The 23802-nt window shown below is 40.3% G+C and overlaps 1 protein-coding gene across 4 annotated transcripts in view; it reads left to right on the plus strand.

Annotated features, from left to right (window-relative positions):
- waca (WW domain containing adaptor with coiled-coil a) overlaps window positions 1–23802 on the plus strand; it is an 87999-nt gene that overhangs the window by 26954 nt on the left and 37243 nt on the right. For 3 of the 4 annotated variants that reach the window (XM_057824516.1, XM_057824518.1, XM_057824519.1), the window contains 2 exons: window positions 1279–1401; window positions 1532–1683. In XM_057824516.1, the coding sequence (XP_057680499.1) occupies window positions 1279–1401; window positions 1532–1683 (275 nt within the window). The remainder of the gene's footprint in view (window positions 1–1278; window positions 1402–1531; window positions 1684–23802) is intronic. The other variant, XM_057824517.1, reaches the window with a different exon arrangement.

Below are 23802 nucleotides of genomic sequence, written 5' to 3' on the forward strand. Positions count from 1 at the left end.
TTCGACAGTTTAATTGCAAATCAGTATTAAGATGATCGTATTGAATTTTTGCACTGCTATTAACAAATAAAATAATCCGGTCAGCTCCCCTGTCGCCCCTTCATCTCAGATTGTCAAACGCTGACGAGAAATAATTGTTTGCTCTTTACGATGTTGCCTTTCTACTCTCATTAGTCTGTTAAGAAAAATGTAGACATATTGCAACATCTCCCGTGTCCGCGTGCGTTGTTTTTGAGTAGCACATGATGGACGGATGGACATAATTTGGCAAATCAACACCCGACACGCTGACACGAAAAAAAAAAAAAAAAATAAAACAGTTGGAAAAAATTGACATGTATATACAGTTTCATTGCAAATCAGTATTATGGTGATAATACTAAATATTTTTTCTGTGCGCATATGAGGTAAATAACGCTGCCATGAAGCCTCCATATAGTGACAGTTCTCTGCCCCCTTCACTGCCGTGAGTGCCGTCACGCGACCGCAGCTCACTTTTGCTTGCCTCGTAGCTACCCGTGTTTTTTTATTTATTTATTTTTAGCTACCCGTGTTTTAACTACTGCAAATTTGATAGTATGTTGTCAGTCTGTTGAGAAAAGTAGTACACTAAACCATGCTCGCTAGATTTGTGTGGTGTTTTGTCTGTTTGAGCAGCATTTGATAGGCTCCACGTTAACAAATATGTGACAAAGTCATTTCCTTTCATTTTATGACTCGTTCACCGCATAGTCATTACTGGAAAGTCAAGTTAGCAGCAAGCTAAGTCAGGCACCGGAGGACCGAATCACTGAACGGGAAGTGACAAAACTCAGTCTTTCCCCTCTGCCTGCACGCTGGCTGCTTATTGGCCACACGTGGAAATGAGTGACAGACGCCTTGATTCTGTTTCCGCTCCCTCCCCTGCCCGCGATAAGGCTGGCGTCTGATTGGTCGTGTGCGATGTCAGAAGACGCTGCCGCTTGCTCAACGCCCTCCCACGCAGCGAACAAGCGCCACCAACTTCATAGAACGAATCAGTGCAGATGGTGATTAGTTCGGTCTCGTTCACCCAAACAATTCGTTCAAAAATCGAATCGTTCGCGACCGATACAACACTAGCACCCATCACCTTTCTATTCTGACCCTCAAAATTATATACATAAACAATTACTGCCTTGTGCATTGGATTTCTTTCTGTAATGTATGGTGCGTACACAAATCCTCTGTGTCAGAAAGCAATACAGGTCCTAATTATTCTGTGCTTGGGGTTGGGTTTTGTCCTTTTCTCTTGTTTAGTTTTGACAGCTGCTGTCACACAAGCGTCATTACAGTCGATGCTTCATAAGATACTCACTGCTGGACCATCAGCTTTCAATATTACTACTATTCTCTCTCAAGCAGCTCAACTCTCCAGCCAAGGTAAGAGAAACGTTTGGAGAGCATTGCAAATGATGAGAATATCTGTTGTGTGTTGCAACAGCTAGAACAAAAAACAAAATTTTAATTTGATGTTCATATCGTCCTCTTTTTTTTTTTTTTTTGTCTTTAGCAGCTCAGCAGTCGAACCAGTCACCAATGTCGTTAACGTCAGACGCATCATCGCCCAGATCCTACGTTTCTCCTCGTATCAGCACACCGCAAACAAATGCCGGTCCCCTCAAACCCCTCCTCAGCACACAGCCGGTCATCTCACTCTCAAAGGTAGGAAAATGAGATAAATCCACTCTCTGCTCAACTGTGAGAATTCAGACAAAGATGTTTATCGGGAAAGCTAATGGTACAACTACACTACTTAATCTGTTTTTGTTTGCCAATGTAACGCGTCAGGGCTATTTTAGTCTCAATGTAATCAGGCCAGGTTCGTCTACAGCAGCCAAAGGGGGTGAATTAGAGACAGACAAGTTGGTTTGATTTTGTTAGAAATATATTTACATATACAGTATGTAGTCAGATGTGGAACAATTCCCAAATAAAATACATCAATATGCCAGTACAATTAAATGTACTTTATAGATATATGTAAAATGTTTTAATGAATACTAGTTGTTGTTATAAATAGCCTAGTATAATATCACAATTCAATGTATACAGTATGTACATGACACGCTTTGTGTTAAAGGTCCAAATAAGTAAAGACCAACAGTTTGACCAACAGTCCCCCCAAGAGCCTAGTTGGTTACATACGGTCCACTTGTGATGTCCAAACAAACTGTTCAAGAATCCAAATTATATAGGAAAACAAAGAAGTGTCCTACCACAATGTAAGAGTTGGGTAGCTCGTCATCAAAGTGAGAAGGTTTTGCCAAAACACAACCCCCCCCCCCCCAAAAAAACAGATCTAAAAGAGAAGTCAGGGAAACCAAGTCATTTATGCATTATCTGTATATGTACAATTCATATGCTTGTTAACACTTTTGATACACCAAATGTTATAATAAATACAGTAGCAACAAATATGATCCATGGTTTCATTCAATGTAGGGCTGCAGCTATCGAATATTTTAGTAATCGACTGAAAATTCTATCGATTAATCGAGTAATCGGATAAAGCAAATATATTTTTAGAAAACAAAACATTTCATCTAATCTTGAACCATTTTCAGTCAATCAATGTCTTTATTTTCGATGTATATTGTTGAAAACAGCCAACAATTGCATCTCAGATGTAACTAAAATTTAAAAAAAAAGACTAATTCACTGCTTTCACTCAAAAAAAAAAACTATATATATATATATATATATATATATATATATATATATATATATATATATATATATATATATATATATATATATATAAAATCTAAAAATGCCGTCACGCTTGATGATAACACATAACTTAAAAGTTAATTTTTTCCCCACCTGTTTCAATTGAATTTCTATTTGTGATAAGCCATTTTTAAGTTAGTCTAAACTGTAAGTCCTGATAGGATTTTGAATTTTTGCAGTGTTCAGAATAAATGTATGATACAGGCTGTATTGGAGCACATTAGGGACCAGTGCTACTTGGTGTTTTATCCAGCAATGACAACTGAGCTAAAATTGATAGTTAGCATTATTGGGTTTTTATTTTACACCCTCATCACTCCACATCGCTATGTTATGTTAAAGCCTGGATGTAAGACACGTTAGCCACGCATCAACAGTGGTCATAATTAATAGAAGCCTAGCCCTCCGCAGGGCTAACATTACGTGAGCTAGAGACGGTAACGTTAATCTTATTTATTAGCGCTTGGCGCTCTTTATTAGTGCTTAGCGCTCTACTGATTTAAGATGGCGGCTCTTTACTAACGCTGCCCAGACGCGGCAGAGTCTGTCAATATGCATCTAGTTCAACATACATGTGATCTCTATGAGACTCATCAGACGCTACCTGCTACCAACGTAGCATCGTGCGGGCTAGTATTTAGCAACGTCGGCGTCGTTTGTAACGGCTGTCGATTGCAGTGTTTTTTTTTTTTTTTTTTTTTTTTTTTGCTTCTTCCTCTACGCACGTGACATCAGCGCGTTGTCCCGCATTAAAAGTAGTCCGAGCAAAACGTGATGCTTAGAGCTGTCAAAATAAATGATTACTCGAGGTGAATAAAATTACTCGGATCAGTTTTTAAACTCGAGTTACTCGAGTATTCGTTTCAGCTCTAATTCAATGTGAATAAAAAACGATTGAATGCAAAACTAAAGCTCCATAGACCGTATCTGGATTTCCAATTAAGAAGTAGACTTCTAGCTCGGGCCAATAAAGCCAAATTGTTCAGGTCATCAATAATGTTGCCCAACAGGTTCAGGTTCCTCCAATAGCGTACCGCACATAACACGTCACCTTTGCTCATTGATATTTATGACGTTAGCGACTGTTGCTAGGGGGGTCAAACTCGCGCTTGTCCTTCATGCTTGATGCATGTACATAATGGACGAACGAGATGTCTACTGAGCTAAATCTACTAATTCTGTCCGAAAATGATGTCCCTGGTGCCAAATTTACTGGTAAAGATGTTGAACAACAAGCAAATGTTCAGTTAAAGAGATGGCTTGAGTTTAGAAGGCTTAAAAACAGGCATGAAAATCTCTCACCTTTCGGCGAAATTCGCCGTTTTGAAGTCAAAAAGGGTGACCTACGTGAATTGTGTAGCTCCGAGGAGAAAATTTTTAAGAGGAGGTGCGGGGATGTCGTCGGGTGTAGGTATGTGGCGGTTACCAGTTTCCAATGGTATGTAAACGTTGTGGTCTCAAAAGCCCTAAAAAAATCCCGTAGTGTCGCCATTTTTCATGTGTCAAAAATGCAGCCAGAAGTGGCTTGGCGCGGCAGGCGCTCACCCCTTCTCGTTTGTTGCTGTGTGTGTCTGTGACGCTATTCCAGCAAACCCAAAAACAAACACTCGAAAAACAAGGCGTACTTTTCTTCAATTTATTGAGCTATCAAATCGTGGTAACTGAAATATACAAAATGAATACATTTAAAACGTTGTACAATAGTATTTTTCCATGTGTGAGTAGCTTCAACAGATTAGCACCATGAAAAAGTTCGCCAAAAACAAAACACACATTTTCCTTTCAAATTCAATATACAAACTAACTAAAAACTAACAAAAACAAATGTTAGCCTAGGCTTAGCTGAGAGAGAACCTTTGTTGAGGTTATAAATAATCACAGCCGCTGAGTGAGAAACAAGTTTGAAGTGGGGGAAAAAAAGGATAGCGTCAAAGATCGCTAATTGCAACAGATGATCTTGCCCTAAGCACAAATTCACGTTCGCTGGACGAGGAGTGGTATCACTCTCAATATTTTTTTAGATGAATGCATTAGAGCTGTCCCGACTAGTCGACGTTGTCGACGTCATCAATGAATTCTTTCTTTAGTTGTCAGTTACTTCTCTCAGGCCTTTGTGTTTTTTTTTTTTTTTTTTTTTTTGGTGAAACCTACCTTGGTTGGTTATTTTGGAAAATACTGATGTCTGCGAAGTAAATATCAACGATACTGGATGTATTTACCATGGGTATTTCCTGGAATGGAAGCTACTAGAGATTTTTTAGGTGCCTCATTTCATGGCATGTTGACTATAATTGTGCCAAAGTCAAAGTTGTATGCTGTCCATTATTATGAAGATAACCAACTCTGCTGTTATCTTGTGTTCTACTCAAGTTAACATCAAGTGTCGAATAACAGTACTTGTTGAAAGCCACCAACATCCAGAGAACTATCTAGCAAATGCACCCTCTAAAATTCTAGTTTCCTCTCCAACTCCCTGTTAAACAAAGCACTATTTTAAAAGTAGCTTTAAAAAGAAAAAGCTTAACAGTAGCTAAAACGAAATGTTATGCTGATCAGCCATTAATCGATAATCAAATAGCTAAAAAGTTACAGTAACTGTTCACCACATAAATCGTGACTATTTATGGCCTTTGTGGCTGCAGTGAAGTAACTGACATTTGAGTGTTTCAATGGCTGTGTGGCGTCTACTGTAACCTAATTGTTTCCATAATGGGAAAAAGGATGTCTGTATTGTGAAAGGTTGATTTAAAACCTTGCTTATTCAAGCACTCAGAATCATTTTTTCCCTATACATTGATTGCTAGCATACCCAAGAGTTACGACAGACCTCCTTCATGGAAAAATTTGAAGCATTCACTTTCGTATAAGATGTGAGTGGCTGAAAGGTCATCCCTCTTAGTACTATTGTTACTACTATGAAACTTCTAAATCAGCGGGCCAATAACATTGGTGACGTCCGTGAAGTTGGCTTCCCATTAGACTCAAATTTATAGAAAAATTGTCATTTGTTTGTTATGAAAAAATGTTCGTTTGTGCTGCTATTGTTTTTGAGATTAACAATCTTTTGTAGGTCAATCTGAGGTCAACCAGCCCCCCATTTTTTATTAAAAAAAAAAAAAGCTAAAAATGGTGTCAATCATTTGTGCTGTTTGTGTTGGTTTATGCCGTAAAAAAAATTATTTGTGCTGCTATCGTTTTTGAGGGATTGAGATAATTAATTTCAAGTGATGACATCATCTAGCCCCCCATTCATTGCTAAGTAGACCCGAAATGGTGCCATTCGTTTATGCTACATTTGTGCTGTAGACATTTTTGTTTGTGCTACTATCGTTTATAGATATTGAGATATCAATTTCAAGTGACGTCAATTGCAGTACCTCTGTTATGGCTGACGAAGCGAACGAACTCTATCAATATCAGAGAGGTGCCCCAACAACTAGCGCAAACGTAGCACAAAAGAATGGCACCTCTTCAAGTCCATTTTGCAATGAATGGGCGTCATCACTCGAAATTAATATCTCAAGCCCCTCATGGGACACCCCTCTATTATGGAGAGAGTTTGTACACTCTGTCAGCTGCGACCGAGGTGCTGCGATCAACGTCATCACTGAAAATTAATATCTCAATATCTATAAAATGATAGCAACACGAATGAAAATTTTTACAGCACAAACTATTGACACCATTTTTAGCAGTTTGCATTAAAGTGGAGGGCTATTTGACCTCAGATTGGCCCATAAAAGAATATCTCTTAAACGATATCAGCACAAACAGAACATTTTTTCAGCACAAACAAATGACAACATTTTTCTAGGGCTGTTCCAAACGACTTTCTCCCGATTAGTCAGCCGACTATTTTTACGATTAGTCGACTAATCTAATAATTTTTTTTTTTTTTTTTTTTACTAATTTAGCAATGAAATTTTTGTTGACGCTTATCAATTCACAAAAAACATATTGGAACACTCAAATCATTTATTAAAGTACAAATAAACACGTAAATAACAATAATAAATCACAAATAAACAATGAGTTCAAATGCTGATAGAATTAACTAGTGTAGCATCCCGATTGAAAAGATGGTCTCTTAAACTGATGGTTTACAACAGACATGTCCAAAGTGCGGCCCGGGGGCCAAATGCGGCCCCTGGTCAAATTTCATCCGGCCCCCAGCCTCTGTCATAAGATCAATAATGTCTGGCCCGCACACAGATTTATTAAATTGGTCAGCAGTACTGCTTACACATTAAATGCTTCTCCTCATTTACCCACTAAAAGGCAGCAGCCCTCTAAGCAACATTACTCCGTGTGACCCTTGACTTCCAATTTTCTAAAATGGCAACAATCAACAACAAAAAACAAAGTGGACTGCGACGGCCGACGCTTCAAGGATAGGTGGAAATTGGACTATTTCTTCACTAAAATACGCAACAACTGTGTCTGCCTCATTTGCAAAGAGACAGTCGTTGTTTTCAAAGAGTTCAATGTGAGGCGATATTACCAAACAAGACACGCTGACATGTACGACAAGATTACAGGGAAGATACACAGCGAGAAATTGAAGCAACTTGAAGCTAGTTTAATTTCACAGCAGCAGTATTTCGCAAGATCCCGAGAGTCGAAAGATAACGCCATAAAGGCTAGTTGCGAGATTGTTAAAATTATTAATTAAAAATAAATAAATAAATAAAGCAAATGTGACTCACAGAATGGCTTGCTAAAATTTGCTTAAATATATTGTTCTACGTAAAGGACGTCAGCCAAGGTCGGCCCCCCACATTTTTTCCACACCAAATCTGGCCCCCTTTGCAAAAAGTTTGGACACCCCTGGTTTACAACTTTTATTCCATCCTTGATGTAAACACACTAAGAGCTACGGTGCACACAAATAAAGCAACACAATTAGAAATTAACAAAAACTTTTCAACTTTTTCCTTTTAAACCTTATTTATATATCAATGAATTGCCTTTACCTTATTACCTTATCATTGACAATCTCTCCCTTGAGTGCAATCACTGTATATACTGTATATATTTATGACCTTTTAACCTTATATCATTTTCTATACCATAAAATAAACCATAACATGAAATAAACCTTTCAATTAGCATTAAGAACAATACTAATAGCACACATTATTTAGTAAGGCGACAGCACCCTCTGGTGTACAAAGAATGGAAAAAAAAAAAAAAAATTACAAACTGCGTGAAGGCGCTTGAGGTGTCTATTCACGGCCGACGTGCAGCCAAGCTTGGCACTGAAGAGACAGGACAGAAGAGTGTACTCTCCTTTGTTTCTTTGAAATAAGTCAATGTTTTGGACACTCTGGTGCGCTTTTTTTGGCTTTGTGCCGCTTTCCCTGCTTGCAAACAGCGCATCCGACATTCTAACTTTCCACGCATATATTTTTTTAACCCTTCATTAACCGTCGACGGGATGTTGTGCTTGTCGACGGATTTACGTCATCGATGACGTCGACTATGTCGACTAGTCGGGACAGCTCTACATTTTTCTATTAATTTGCATCTGATGGGGGACCAAATTCACGGAGGAGGGTTGGTGTTTGTGTCTCGACTAATACAAAGATAACTTAAAATATATATGGCGGTAAACACTAGAGGTGTGCATCGGCACTGCCCTCACGATTCGATTACGATTGGGAGGGCCACGATTCGATTCGATTCAGAGGGTCACGGTTCGATTCGGCAATGCATCGCAATGCATTAAAGCCTGGGATGCATTAAAATTCTAAAGCAAAGCATATTTTTCGTGAATCATGAGGCAACACAAGCGGTCAGATATTAAACAACTTTTTATTGGCTCTTGAGTCACTCCTGGTTGAAGTCAAATGAAAATAGTATACTTTCAGATATATATATTTAAAAAAAAAAAAAAAAAAATATCACCACATCTAATTTGTGCTTTGAATGAGACCAGGACTTTTTTTTTTTTTTTCTTTTTTTTTTTTTTTTTTTTTTTTTTTTTGTTACACACAGTAGCACTCCCTCTTTCTCCGCTTCAGCCATTGTTATGTTATGTCCTATCTCTCTGCTCTCTCAATTGCAACTGCGCATGTCTGTGACCTTACTCCGGTGAGGAAGCAGATTTGGGTTCCTCGTCCCCCCTGCATTGCTTTGAATGTAAGGTGGCTTCCTCTACAGGTAAACATGAGAATAATAATACAAATGGGGAAACCAAAGCCGTTGCATCACTGGAATTGCGCAGGGAAGATTTTTGAACGTACGTATATAGAGCCTAGTTCGGGCCTAAAAAATCCAGCCCGACCTGGCCCGGGCAACTAACTTACCTTGCAGGCCCAAGCCCAACAAAAAATCCGAAATTTCATTTTTTATTTGTATGCCCGAGCCCGAAATTTTACGTTTTATTTGTAGGCCCGCGCCCAGGTTGGGTTGGGTCGGGTTCGGGCTCAAGATCTAGGCTATTAGTCTTATATATTTTAAAATGCGCTGAATCGATTCGGCTTGTTGTCCGCATCGAATCGAATCGTCCATGCCCCGCATCAGGATGCATCGCCGCATCGATTATTGTTGACACCAGTAGTAAACATGTAGGTCACTTGAAGTTCCATTCTGAGACCCCCAATTTGGCCAAGTTTCAAAATTGTCCGATATGCACATGTGATACATCATTGGAAAGCTTAAAACCTCAATTTTATGGGAGAAGAAAAACTAGGCCTGCAAGCAGGACTGAACGGGCCCTCGCAATCTAGCGCAACTCGGACGTCACGCAACTCGGACTGTGTGCAGGTCAGGGTGGTGGCAGATCCTCCTCTCTAATCATCTCATTAGAACCTAACATGCTCGAAAGTCGCCTATTTACATTCCCACACCCAAGAGATAAAAACCCCTATTGGAGAGAGTACTACAAAAAAGGAGCCACTACTGAGCTGTGCAGCCAAGCCCTTATTCAAAACCAAAATTAATCTTCGAACTGGGCCAATTCGACCAAGTGTGCCAACTATTGTGGCTCTATAAGCTCCCTGAGTCTCTGAAAAAAAATATTTCCTTTAAATGGCGAACAAAGGGTCGTCACGGCAACAGACAGAGACACGTGGACATGGGCCGTAAAAAAGTATTTTAATAGGTCTTGAAACTACAATGACCAACATGAAAAGAACTGGACATGTTTTGGAAAAACGAGTGACTTTCTATCGCCACTAGTTGGCGCTGTAGGGTTGATGCAAATGACCCCTACAAGGCCCTTCAGGGTATGACTCTCAACAAGCACGGGAAGTTTGGCGCAGATATCTTGTATATCTGCCGAGTTATGACTGTTCAAAGTTTTTGGAGAGAAAAATTGTTGACAGTCATTTTCACTTTCCTGTTTGGACCCCTCCGCTTCAACGAAACTTCAATATTTTTCATCAGGCACCTGAAGACAGGTCTTAAGGTTTCCCTTATGCAGGTTTGAGGTAGATTGATTTTTTCCCTTTAGAGGAGGAGTGTGTCCCGTAAAAAAGGGCATTTCCTGTTCCCACTAGGAGGCGCCAGGCACAAATGGTAAATTTTCAATCCAGTCCTGCTCAGGCTGGTATACCTCACACACATGCCAGATTTAAAATAGATTGAACGTTGTATGAGGGAGTTATCAGTCATTTTCCGAATTCGGTGTTTTGGCGAAAAAATGGAAGAATTTGGCGCCCCGCCCAGGTCAGGCCCGTGAATGAAAACACACCATTTTTATAACTTAAGATTTCATATGCCTCATGAACAGTCTCACCAATTTTGAGAATGATCAAACTAATTCCCTAGGTGCCAAGGTGTAAAATGTGCACACTGTAAATCGATAAAAAGTTCACATTCAATCCAAAATACCCGATTTCCTGTAGGATTTGGAATGTGTGTGCAAGAGACTTTTTGGAGCAGTTTTGCACAAAGTTTTGACTCTCCAAATTTCATCACTCTATGTTAGAAAAACCTAAATGGAGAGGCCTTTTTGAAAATTTCAAGGGGGCGCCACTGAGCCATTTTGTTACATGTTTTCGTAACGTTGCAAGATTATCGAACGTTATCCAAAGCCGCATGTATGTGCAAATTTTGGTGAGTTTTTATGCATATTCAAGCCTCCAAATGTAAACTCTTACTGTGAACCCATGAAAATTTCACATTCGATCCAAAATACCCGATTTCCTGTTGGATTTGGAATATGGGTGCAAGAGACTTTTTGGAGCAGTTTTGCATAAGGTATCTACTCCCCAAATTTCCTTGCTCTATGTTGAAAAAACCCAATAGGAAAGGCCTTTTTTAAAACTTCTTTCTGTCGCCACTAGTTGGCACTGTAGAGTTGATGCAAATGACCCCTACAAGAACCTTCAGGGTATGACTCTCAACAAACACGGAAAGTTTGGCGTAGATATGTTGCATATCTGCCGAGTTATGACTGTTCAAAATTTTTGGCGAGACAAATTGTTGACGGTCATTTTCACTTGCAGTTTGGACCTCTCCGCTTCAACGAAACCTCAATATTTTTCACCAGGGACCTGAACACATGTCTTGAGGCTCCCCTGAAACAGGTTTGAGGTCAATAGATTTTTTTCCCTTGGAGGAGGAGCCTGTCTCGTAAAGAAGGCCATTTCCTGTTCCCACTAGGGGGCGCCAGGCCTAATAGGTAATATTTCAATGCAGTCGTGTTCAGGCTGGGATATCTCATATACATGCTAGAAATGAAAAAGATTGAACGTTGTATCACGGAGTTTTTAATCATTTTCTGAATTTGGTATTTTGCCCAAAAATGGCCGACTTTGGGACCACGCCCAGGCCAGACCCTTGAATGAAAACACACCATTTTGAAAACTTAAGATCTCATAGGTCTCCTGAATAGTCTGACCAATTTTGAAGACGATCCAACTATTTTCTTCAGCGACAAGGTCTCAAATGTAAATCGATAAAATTTCACATTTGATCCAAAATTTCTGGCTTCCAGTTGGGTTTGGAATATGGGTGCAAGAGACTTTTTGGAGCAGTTTTGCACAATGTATCGACTCGCCAAATTTCATCGTTCTACGTTGAAAAAACCTAATAGGAAAGGCCTTTTTGAAAATTTCAAGGGGGCGCCACTGAGCCATTTTGTTAAATTTTTTTGTAGATTATCAAAATTTACGCAAAGTTGCATGTATGTGCAAATTTTGGTGAGTTTTCGTGCATGTTCAGGCCTCCAAATGTTAACTCAAACTGTGAACCGATAAAAATTTCACATTTGATCCAAAATATCCGATTTCCTGTTGGATTTGGAATATGGGTGCAAGAGGCTTTTTTGAACAGTTAGGCATAAGGTATCTACTCCCCAAATTTCATTGCTCTACGTTGAAAACCTGAGAGGAGAGGCCTTTTTGAAAATTTTAAGGGTCAAGGGGGCGCCACTGAGCCATTTTTTGACATTTTTTCAAAACGACACAAGATTATCGAAATTTACGCAAAGCCGCACGTATGTGCAAATTTTGGTGACTTTTCGTGCATGTTCAGGCCTCCAAATTGGCCATTTTCATTTGCCCTGAAAAAAGAATAATAATAACTAGGCCTGCAAGCAGGACTGAACGGGCCCTCGCGATCTAGCGCAACTCGGACGTCACGCAACTCGGACTGTGTGCAGGTCAGGGCGGTGGCAGATCCTCCTCTCTAATCATCTCATTAGAACCTAACATGCTCGAAAGTCGCCTATTTACATTCCCACACCCAAGAGATAAAAACCCCTATTGGAGAAAGTACTACAAAAAAGGAGCCACTACTGAGCTGTGCAGCCAAGCCCTTATTCAAAACTAAAATTAATCTTCTAACTGGGCCAATTCGACCAAGTGTGCCAACTATTGTGGCTCTATAAGCTGCCTGAGTCTCTGAAAAAAAATATTTCCTTTAAATGGCGAACAAAGGGTCGTCACGGCAACAGACAGAGACACGTGGACATGGGCCGTAAATAAGTATTTTAATAGGTCTTGAAACTACAATGACCAACCTGAAAAGAACTGGACATGTATTGGAAAAACGAGTGACTTTCTATTGCCACTAGTTGGCGCTGTAGGGTTGATGCAAATGACCCCTACAAGGCCCTTCAGGGTATGACTCTCAACAAGCACGGGAAGTTTGGCGCAGATATGTTGTATATCTGCCGAGTTATGACTGTTCAAAGTTTTTGGAGAGAAAAATTGTTGACAGTCATTTTCACTTTCCTGTTTGGACCCCTCCGCTTCAACGAAACTTCAATATTTTTCATCAGGCACCTGAACACAGGTCTTAAGGCTTCCCTTTTGCAGGTTTGAGGTAGATTGATTTTTTCCCTTTAGAGGAGGAGTGTGTCCCGTAAAAAAGGGCATTTCCTGTTCCCACTAGGAGGCGCCAGGCACAAATGGTAAATTTTCAATCCAGTCCTGCTCAGGCTGGTATACCTCACACACATGCCAGATTTAAAATAGATTGAACGTTGTATGAGGGAGTTATCAGTCATTTTCCGAATTCGGTGTTTTGGCGAAAAAATGGCCGACTTTGGCACCCCGCCCAGGTCAGGCCCGTGAATGAAAACACACCATTTTTATAACTTAAGATTTCATATGCCTCATGAACAGGCTCGCCAATTTTGAGAATGATCAAACTAATTCCCTAGGTGCCAAGGTGTAAAATGTGCACACTGTAAATCGATAAAAATTTCACATTCAATCCAAAATACCCGATTTCCTGTAGGATTTGGAATGTGTGTGCAAGAGACTTTTTGGAGCAGTTTTGCACAAAGTTTTGACTCTCCAAATTTCATCACTCTATGTTAGAAAAACCTAAATGGAGAGGCCTTTTTGAAAATTTCAAGGGGGCGCCACTGAGCCATTTTGTTAAATTTTTTCGTAACGTTGCAAGATTATCGAACGTTATCCAAAGCCGCATGTATGTGCAAATTTTGGTGAGTTTTTATGCATATTCAAGCCTCCAAATGTAAACTCTTACTGTGAACCCATGAAAATTTCACATTCGATCCAAAATACCCAATTTCCTGTTGGATTTGGAATATGGGTGCAAGAGACTTTTTGGAGCAGTTTTGCATAAGGTATCTACTCCCCAAATTTCCTTGCTCTATGTTGAAAAAACCCAATAGGAAAGGCCTTTTTTAAAACTTCTTTCTTTCGCCACTAGTTGGCACTGTAGAGTTGATGCAAATGACCCCTACAAGAACCTTCAGGGTATGACTCTCAACAAACACGGAAAGTTTGGCGCAGATATGTTGCATATCTGCCGAGTTATGACTGTTCAAAATTTTTGGCGAGACAAATTGTTGACGGTCATTTTCACTTCCAGTTTGGACCTCTCCGCTTCAACGAAACCTCAATATTTTTTATCAGGGACCTGAACACATGTCTTGAGGCTCCCCTGAAACAGGTTTGAGGTCAATAGATTTTTTTCCCTTGGAGGAGGAGCCTGTCTCGTAAAGAAGGCCATTTCCTGTTCCCACTAGGGGGCGCCAGGCCTAATGGGTAATATTTCAATGCAGTCGTGTTCAGGCTGGGATATCTCATATACATGCTAGAAATGAAAAAGATTGAACGTTGTATCACGGAGTTTTTAATCATTTTCTGAATTTGGTATTTTGCCCAAAAATGGCCGACTTTGGGACCACGCCCAGGCCCGACCCTTGAGTGAAAACACACCATTTTGAAAACTTAAGATCTCATATGTCTCCTGAATACTCTGACCAATTTTGAAGACGATCCAACTATTTTCTTCAGCGACAAGGTCTCAAATGTAAATCGATAAAATTTCACATTTGATCCAAAATTTCCGACTTCCTGTTGGATTTGGAATATGGGTGCAAGAGACTTTTTGGAGCAGGTTTGCACAATGTATCGACTCGCCAAATTTCATCGTTCTACGTTGAAAAAACCTAATAGGAAAGGCCTTTTTGAAAATTTCAAGGGGGCGCCACTGAGCGATTTTGTTAAATTTTTTTGTAGATTATCAAAATTTACGCAAAGTTGCATGTATGTGCAAATTTTGGTGAGTTTTCGTGCATGTTCAGGCCTCCAAATGTAAACCCCAACTGTGAACCGATAAAAATTTCACATTTGATCCAAAATATCCGATTTCCTGTTGGATTTGGAATATGGGTGCAAGAGGCTTTTTTGAACAGTTAGGCATAAGGTATCTACTCCCCAAATTTCATTGCTCTACGTTGAAAACCTGAGAGGAGAGGCCTTTTTGAAAATTTTAAGGGTAAAGGGGGCGCCACTGAGCCATTTTTTGACATTTTTTCAAAACGACACAAGATTATCGAAATTTACGCGAAGCGGCACGTATGTGCAAATTTTGGTGACTTTTCGTGCATGTTCAGGCCTCCAAATTGGCCATTTTCATTTGCCCTGAAAAAAGAAGAAGAATAATAATAATAACTAGGCCTGCAAGCAGGACTGAACGGGCCCTCGCAATCTAGCGCAACTCGGACGTCACGCAACTCGGACTGTGTGCAGGTCAGGGTGGTGGCAGATCCTCCTCTCTAATCATCTCATTAGAACCTAAGATGCTCGAAAGTAGCAAAAACCCCTATTGGAGAGAGTACTACAAAAAAGGAGCCACTACTGAGCTGTGTAGCCAAGCCCTTATTCAAAACCCAAAACTAATCTTCTAAGTGGGCCAATTCGACCAAGTGTGCCAAATATTGTGGCTCTATAAGCTGCCTGAGTCTCTGAAAAAAAATATTTCCTTTAAATGGCGAACAAAGGGTCGTCACGGCAACAGACAGAGACACGTGGACATGGGCCGTAAATAAGTATTTTAATAGGTCTTGAAACTACAATGACCAACCTGAAAAGAACTGAACATGTATTGGAAAAACGAGTGACTTTCTATCGCCACTAGTTGGCGCTGTAGGTTTGATGCAAATGACCCCTACAAGGCCCTTCAGGGTATGACTCTCAACAAGCACGGGAAGTTTGGCGCAGATATGTTGTATATCTGCCGAGTTATGACTGTTCAAAGTTTTTGGAGAGAAAAATTGTTGACAGTCATTTTCACTTTCCTGTTTGGACCCCTCCGCTTCAACGAAACTTCAATATTTTTCATCAGGCACCTGAAGACAGGTCTTAAGGCTTCCCTTATGCAGCTTTGAGGTAGATTGATTTTTTCCCTTTAGAGGAGGAGTGTGTCCCGTAAAAAAAGGGCATTTCCTGTTCCCACTAGGAGGCGCCAAGCACAAATGGTAAATTTTCAATCCAGTCCTGCTCAGGCTGGTATACCTCACACACATGCCAGATTTAAAATAGATTGAACGTTGTATGAGGGAGTTATCAGTCATTTTCCGAATTCGGTGTTTTGGCGAAAAAATGGCCGACTTTGGCACCCCGCCCAGGTCAGGCCCGTGAATGAAAACACACCATTTTGATAACTTAAGATTTCATATGCCTCATGAACAGTCTCGCCAATTTTGAGAATGATCAAACTAATTCCCTAGGTGCCAAGGTGTAAAATGTGCACACTGTAAATCGATAAAAATTTCACATTCAATCCAAAATACCCGATTTCCTGTTGGGTTTGGAATATGCATGCAAGAGACTTTTTGGAGCAGTTTTGTACAAGGTATCGACTCTCCGAATTTCATCCCTCTACGTTGAAAAAACCTAAATGGAGAGGCCTTTTTGAAAATTTCAAGGGGGCGCCACTGAGCCATTTTGTTACATGTTTTCGTAACGTTGCAAGATTATTGAACGTTATGCAAAGCCACATGTATGTCCAAATTTTTGTGAGTTTTCGTGCATGTTCAAGCCTCCAAATGTAAACTCCTACTGTGAACCGATAAAAATTTCACATTCGATCCAAAATACCCGATTTCCTGTTGGATTTGGAATACGGGTGCAAGAGACTTTTTGGAGCAGTTTTGCACAAGGTATCGACTCCCCAAATTTCATCACTCTCTGTCAAAAAAACCTAATAGGAAACGCCTTTTTGAAAAATTCAAGGGGGCGCCACTGAGGCATTTTGCTACATTTTTTCGTAACATTGCAAGATTATCGAACGTTATCTAAAGCCGCATGTATGTGCAAATTTTTACGAGTTTTTGTGCATATTCAAGCCTCCAAATGTAAACTCCTACTGTGAACCCATGAAAATTTCACATTCGATCCAAAATACCCGATTTCCTGTTGGATTTGGAAAATGGGTGCAAGAGACTTTTTGGAGCAGTTTTGCATAAGGTATCTACTCCCCAAATTTCCTTGCTCTATGTTGAAAAAACCCAATAGGAAAGGCCTTTTTTAAAACTTCTTTCTGTCGCCACTAGTTGGCACTGTAGAGTTGATGCAAATGACCCCTACAAGAACCTTCAGGGTATGACTCTCAACAAACACGGGAAGTTTGGCGCAGATATGTTGTATATCTGCCGAGTTATGACTGTTCAAAGTTTTTTGCGTGACAAATTGTTGACGTTCATTTTCACTTTCCTGTTTGGACCCCTCCGCCTCAACAAAACCTCAATATTTTTCATCAGGCACCTGAACACAGGTCTTAAGGCTCCCCTGATGCAGGTTTGAGGTCAACAGATTTTTTTCCCTTGGAGGAGGAACCTGTCTCGTAAAAAAAGGCATTTCCTGTTCTCACTAGGGGGCGCTAGACCTAATGGGTAATATTTCAATGCACTCGTGTTAAGGGTGGGATACCACACATACATGCCAAATATGAAAAAGATTGAACGTTGTGTCAAGGAACTATAAGTCATTTACTGAATTTGTCATTTTGCCGAAAAAATGGTCGACTTTGGCACCACGCCCAGGTCAGACCCGTGAATGAAAACGCACCATTTTCAAAACTTAAGATTTCATATGTCTCCTGAACAGTCTCACCAATTTTGAAGATGATCCAACTAACTCCCTCGGCGAAAAGGTCTCAAATGTGCACCCTGTAAATCGATAAAAATTTCATATTTGATCCAAAATAACCGATTTCCTGTTGGGTTTGGAATATGCGTGTAAATGCTTTTTTGGAGCGGTTTTGGACAAGGTATAGACCCCCCAAATTTCATTGCTCTACGCTGACAGACCCTAATGTTATAGGCCAATTTTAAAATTTCAAGGGGGCGCCACTGAGCCATTTTGTTATATTTTTTTGCAACGTTGCAAAATTATCGAAATTTACAATTTTCCGGACGTATGTGCAAATTTTGGTGACTTTTCGTGCATGTTCAGGCCTCCAAATTGGCCGTTTTCATTTGCCCTGAAAAAAAAAAAAAAAAAAAAAAATAAAAAAAAAAATAATCCTTTGCAAAACAATAGGGCCTTCGCACGCTTAGTGCTCGGGCCCTAATAATAATAATAATAATAATAATAATCCTTTGCAAAACAATAGGGCCTTCGCACGTCTAGTGCTCGGGCCCTAACTAGGCCTGCAAGCAGGACTGAACGGGCCCTCGCAATCTAGCGCAACTCGGACGTCACGCAACTCGGACTGTGTGCAGGTCAGGCTGGTGGCAGATCCTCCTCTCTAATTATCTCATTAGAACCTAACATGCTCGAAAGTCGCCTATTTACATTCCCACACCCAAGAGATAAAAACCCCTATTGGAGAGAGTACTACAAAAAAGGAGCCACTACTGAGCTGTGCAGCCAAGCCCTTATTCAAAACCCAAAATTAATCTTCTAACTCGGCCAATTCGACCAAGTGTGCCAAATACTGTGGCTCTATAAGCTGCCTGAGTCTCTGAAAAAAAATATTTCCTTTAAATGGCGAACAAAGGGTCGTCACGGCAACAGACAGAGACACGTGGACATGGGCCGTAAAAAAGTATTTTAATAGGTCTTGAAACTACAATGACCAACCTGAAAAGAACTGAACATGTATTGGAAAAACGAGTGACTTTCTATTGCCACTAGTTGGCGCTGTAGGTTTGATGCAAATGACCCCTACAAGGCCCTTCAGGGTATGACTCTCAACAAGCACGGGAAGTTTGCCGCAGATATGTTGTATATCTGCCGAGTTATGACTGTTCAAAATTTTTGGAGAGAAAAATTATTGACAGTCATTTTCACTTTCCTGTTTGGACCCCTCCGCTTCAACGAAACTTCAATATTTTTCATCAGGCACCTGAAGACAGGTCTTAAGGCTTCCCTTATGCAGGTTTGAGGTCGATTAATTTTTTCCCTTGGAGGAGGAGTGTGTCACCGTAAAAAAGGGCATTTCCTGTTCCCACTAGGAGGCGCCAGGCACAAATGGTAAATTTTCAATCCAGTCGTGCTCAGGCTGGTATACCTCACACACATGGCAGATTTAAAATAGATTGAACGTTGTATGAGGGAGTTATCAGTCATTTTCCGAATTCGGTGTTTTGGCGAAAAAATGGCCGACTTTGGCACCCCGCCCAGGTCAGGCCCGTGAATGAAAACACACCATTTTGATAACTTAAGATTTCATATGCCTCATGAACAGTCTCGCCAATTTTGAGAATGATCAAACTAATTCCCTAGGTGCCAAGGTGTAAAATGTGCACACTGTAAATCGATAAAAAATTCACATTCAATCCAAAATACCCGATTTCCTGTTGGGTTTGGAATACGCATGCAAGAGACTTTTTGGAGCAGTTTTGTACAAGGTATTGACTCTCCGAATTTCATCCATCTACGTTGAAAAAACCTAAATGGAGAGGCCTTTTTGAAAATTTCAAGGGGGCGCCACTGAGCCATTTTGTTACATTTTTTCGTAACGTTGCAAGATTATTGAACGTTATGCAAAGCCGCATGTATGTCGAAATTTTTGTGAGTTTTCGTGCATGTTCAAGCCTCCAAATGTAAACTCCTACTGTTAACCGATAAAAATTTCACATTTGATCCAAAATACCCGATTTCCTGTTGGATTTGGAAAATGGGTGCAAGAGACTTTTTGGAGCAGTTTTGCACAAGGTATCAACTCCCCAAATTTCCTCACTCTATGTTGGAAAACCCAATAGGAAAGGCCTTTTTTAAAACTTCTTTCTGTCGCCACTAGTTGGCACTGTAGAGTTGATGCAAATGACCCCTACACGAACCTTCAGGGTATGACTCTCAACAAACACGGGAAGTTTGGCGCAGATATGTTGTATATCTGCCGAGTTATGACTGTTCAAAGTTTTTGGCGAGACAAATTGTTGACGGTCATTTTCACTTCCAGTTTGTACCTCTCCGCTTCTACAAAACCTCAATATTTTTCATTAGGCACCTGAACACATGTCTTGAGGCTCCCCTGAAACAGGTTTGAGGTCAATAGATTTTTTTCCCTTGGAGGAGGAGCCTGTCTCGTAAAGAAGGCCATTTCCTGTTCCCACTAGGGGGCGCCAAGCCTAATGGGTAAAATTTAAATGCAGTCGTGTTCAGGCTGGGATATCTCATATACTTGCTAGAAATGAAAAAGATTGAACGTTGTATCACGGAGTTTTTAATCATTTTCTGAATTTGGTGTTTTGCCCAAAAATGGCCAACTTTGGGACTACGCCCAGGCCAGACCCTTGGATGAAAACTCACCATTTTGAAAACTTAAGATCTCATATGTCTCCTGTATAGTCTGACCAATTTTGAAGACGATCCAACTATTTTCTTCAGCGACAAGGTCTCAAATGTAAATCGATAAAATTTCGCATTTGATCCAAAATTTCCGACTTCCTGTTGGATTTGGAATATAGGTGCAAGAGACTTTTTGGAGCAGTTTTACGCAATGTATCGACTCACCAAATTTCATCATTCTACGTTGAAAAAACCTAATAGGAAAGGCCTTTTTGAAAATTTCAAGGGGGCGCCACTGAGCGATTTTGTTAAATTTTTTTGTAGATTATCAAAATTTACGCAAAGTTGCATGTATGTGCAAATTTTGGTGAGTTTTCGTGCATGTTCAGGCCTCCAAACGTAAACTCCAACTGTGAACCGAAAAAATTTCACATTTGATCCAAAATATCCGATTTCCTGTCGGATTTGGAATATGGGTGCAAGAGGCTTTTTTGAACAGTTAGGCATAAGGTATCTACTCCCCAAATTTCATCGCTCTACGTTGAAAACCTGAGAGGAGAGGCCTTTTTGAAAATTTTAAGGGTCAAGGGGGCGCCACTGAGCCATTTTTTGAAATTTTTTCAAAACGACGCAAGATTATCAAATTTTACGCGAATCTGCACGTATGTGCAAATTTTGGTGACTTTTCGTGCATGTTCAGGCCTCCAAATTGGCCATTTTCATTTGCCATGAAGAAAGAAGAATAATAATAACTAGGCCTGCAAGCAGGACTAAACGGGCCCTCGCAATCTAGCGCAACTCGGACGTCACGCAACTCGGACTGTGTGCAGGTCAGGCTGGTGGCAGATCCTCCTCTCTAATTATCTCATTAGAACCTAACATGCTCGAAAGTCGCCTATTTACATTCCCACACCCAAGAGATAAAAACCCCTATTGGAGAGAGTACTACAAAAAAGGAGCCACTACTGAGCTGTGCAGCCAAGCCCTTATTCAAAACCCAAAATTAATCTTCTAACTCGGCCAATTCGACCAAGTGTGCCAAATACTGTGGCTCTATAAGCTGCCTGAGTCTCTGAAAAAAAATATTTCCTTTAAATGGCGAACAAAGGGTCGTCACGGCAACAGACAGAGACACGTGGACATGGGCCGTAAATAAGTATTTTAATAGGTCTTGAAACTACAATGACCAACCTGAAAAGAACTGAACATGTATTGGAAAAACGAGTGACTTTCTATTGCCACTAGTTGGCGCTGTAGGTTTGATGCAAATGACCCCTACAAGGCCCTTCAGGGTATGACTCTCAACAAGCACGGGAAGTTTGCCGCAGATATGTTGTATATCTGCCGAGTTATGACTGTTCAAAATTTTTGGAGAGAAAAATTATTGACAGTCATTTTCACTTTCCTGTTTGGACCCCTCCGCTTCAACGAAACTTCAATATTTTTCATCAGGCACCTGAAGACAGGTCTTAAGGCTTCCCTTATGCAGGTTTGAGGTCGATTAATTTTTTCCCTTGGAGGAGGAGTGTGTCACCGTAAAAAAGGGCATTTCCTGTTCCCACTAGGAGGCGCCAGGCACAAATGGTAAATTTTCAATCCAGTCGTGCTCAGGCTGGTATACCTCACACACATGGCAGATTTAAAATAGATTGAACGTTGTATGAGGGAGTTATCAGTCATTTTCCGAATTCGGTGTTTTGGCGAAAAAATGGCCGACTTTGGCACCCCGCCCAGGTCAGGCCCGTGAATGAAAACACACCATTTTGATAACTTAAGATTTCATATGCCTCATGAACAGTCTCGCCAATTTTGAGAATGATCAAACTAATTCCCTAGGTGCCAAGGTGTTAAATGTGCACACTGTAAATCGATAAAAAATTCACATTCAATCCAAAATACCCGATTTCCTGTTGGGTTTGGAATACGCATGCAAGAGACTTTTTGGAGCAGTTTTGTACAAGGTATTGACTCTCCGAATTTCATCCATCTACGTTGAAAAAACCTAAATGGAGAGGCCTTTTTGAAAATTTCAAGGGGGCGCCACTGAGCCATTTTGTTACATTTTTTCGTAACGTTGCAAGATTATTGAACGTTATGCAAAGCCGCATGTATGTCGAAATTTTTGTGAGTTTTCGTGCATGTTCAAGCCTCCAAATGTAAACTCCTACTGTTAACCGATAAAAATTTCACATTTGATCCAAAATACCCGATTTCCTGTTGGATTTGGAAAATGGGTGCAAGAGACTTTTTGGAGCAGTTTTGCACAAGGTATCAACTCCCCAAATTTCCTCACTCTATGTTGGAAAAACCCAATAGGAAAGGCCTTTTTTAAAACTTCTTTCTGTCGCCACTAGTTGGCACTGTAGAGTTGATGCAAATGACCCCTACACGAACCTTCAGGGTATGACTCTCAACAAACACGGGAAGTTTGGCGCAGATATGTTGTATATCTGCCGAGTTATGACTGTTCAAAGTTTTTGGCGAGACAAATTGTTGACGGTCATTTTCACTTCCAGTTTGTACCTCTCCGCTTCTACAAAACCTCAATATTTTTCATTAGGCACCTGAACACATGTCTTGAGGCTCCCCTGAAACAGGTTTGAGGTCAATAGATTTTTTTCCCTTGGAGGAGGAGCCTGTCTCGTAAAGAAGGCCATTTCCTGTTCCCACTAGGGGGCGCCAAGCCTAATGGGTAAAATTTAAATGCAGTCGTGTTCAGGCTGGGATATCTCATATACTTGCTAGAAATGAAAAAGATTGAACGTTGTATCACGGAGTTTTTAATCATTTTCTGAATTTGGTGTTTTGCCCAAAAATGGCCAACTTTGGGACTACGCCCAGGCCAGACCCTTGGATGAAAACTCACCATTTTGAAAACTTAAGATCTCATATGTCTCCTGTATAGTCTGACCAATTTTGAAGACGATCCAACTATTTTCTTCAGCGACAAGGTCTCAAATGTAAATCGATAAAATTTCGCATTTGATCCAAAATTTCCGACTTCCTGTTGGATTTGGAATATAGGTGCAAGAGACTTTTTGGAGCAGTTTTACGCAATGTATCGACTCACCAAATTTCATCATTCTACGTTGAAAAAACCTAATAGGAAAGGCCTTTTTGAAAATTTCAAGGGGGCGCCACTGAGCGATTTTGTTAAATTTTTTTGTAGATTATCAAAATTTACGCAAAGTTGCATGTATGTGCAAATTTTGGTGAGTTTTCGTGCATGTTCAGGCCTCCAAACGTAAACTCCAACTGTGAACCGAAAAAATTTCACATTTGATCCAAAATATCCGATTTCCTGTCGGATTTGGAATATGGGTGCAAGAGGCTTTTTTGAACAGTTAGGCATAAGGTATCTATTCCCCAAATTTCATCGCTCTACGTTGAAAACCTGAGAGGAGAGGCCTTTTTGAAAATTTTAAGGGTCAAGGGGGCGCCACTGAGCCATTTTTAAAAATTTTTTCAAAACGACGCAAGATTATCAAATTTTACGCGAATCTGCACGTATGTGCAAATTTTGGTGACTTTTCGTGCATGTTCAGGCCTCCAAATTGGCCATTTTCATTTGCCATGAAGAAAGAATAATAATAATAATAAT

Source organism: Corythoichthys intestinalis, chromosome 20, assembly GCF_030265065.1.
Source record: "Corythoichthys intestinalis isolate RoL2023-P3 chromosome 20, ASM3026506v1, whole genome shotgun sequence".
Taxonomy (NCBI): domain Eukaryota; kingdom Metazoa; phylum Chordata; class Actinopteri; order Syngnathiformes; family Syngnathidae; genus Corythoichthys; species Corythoichthys intestinalis.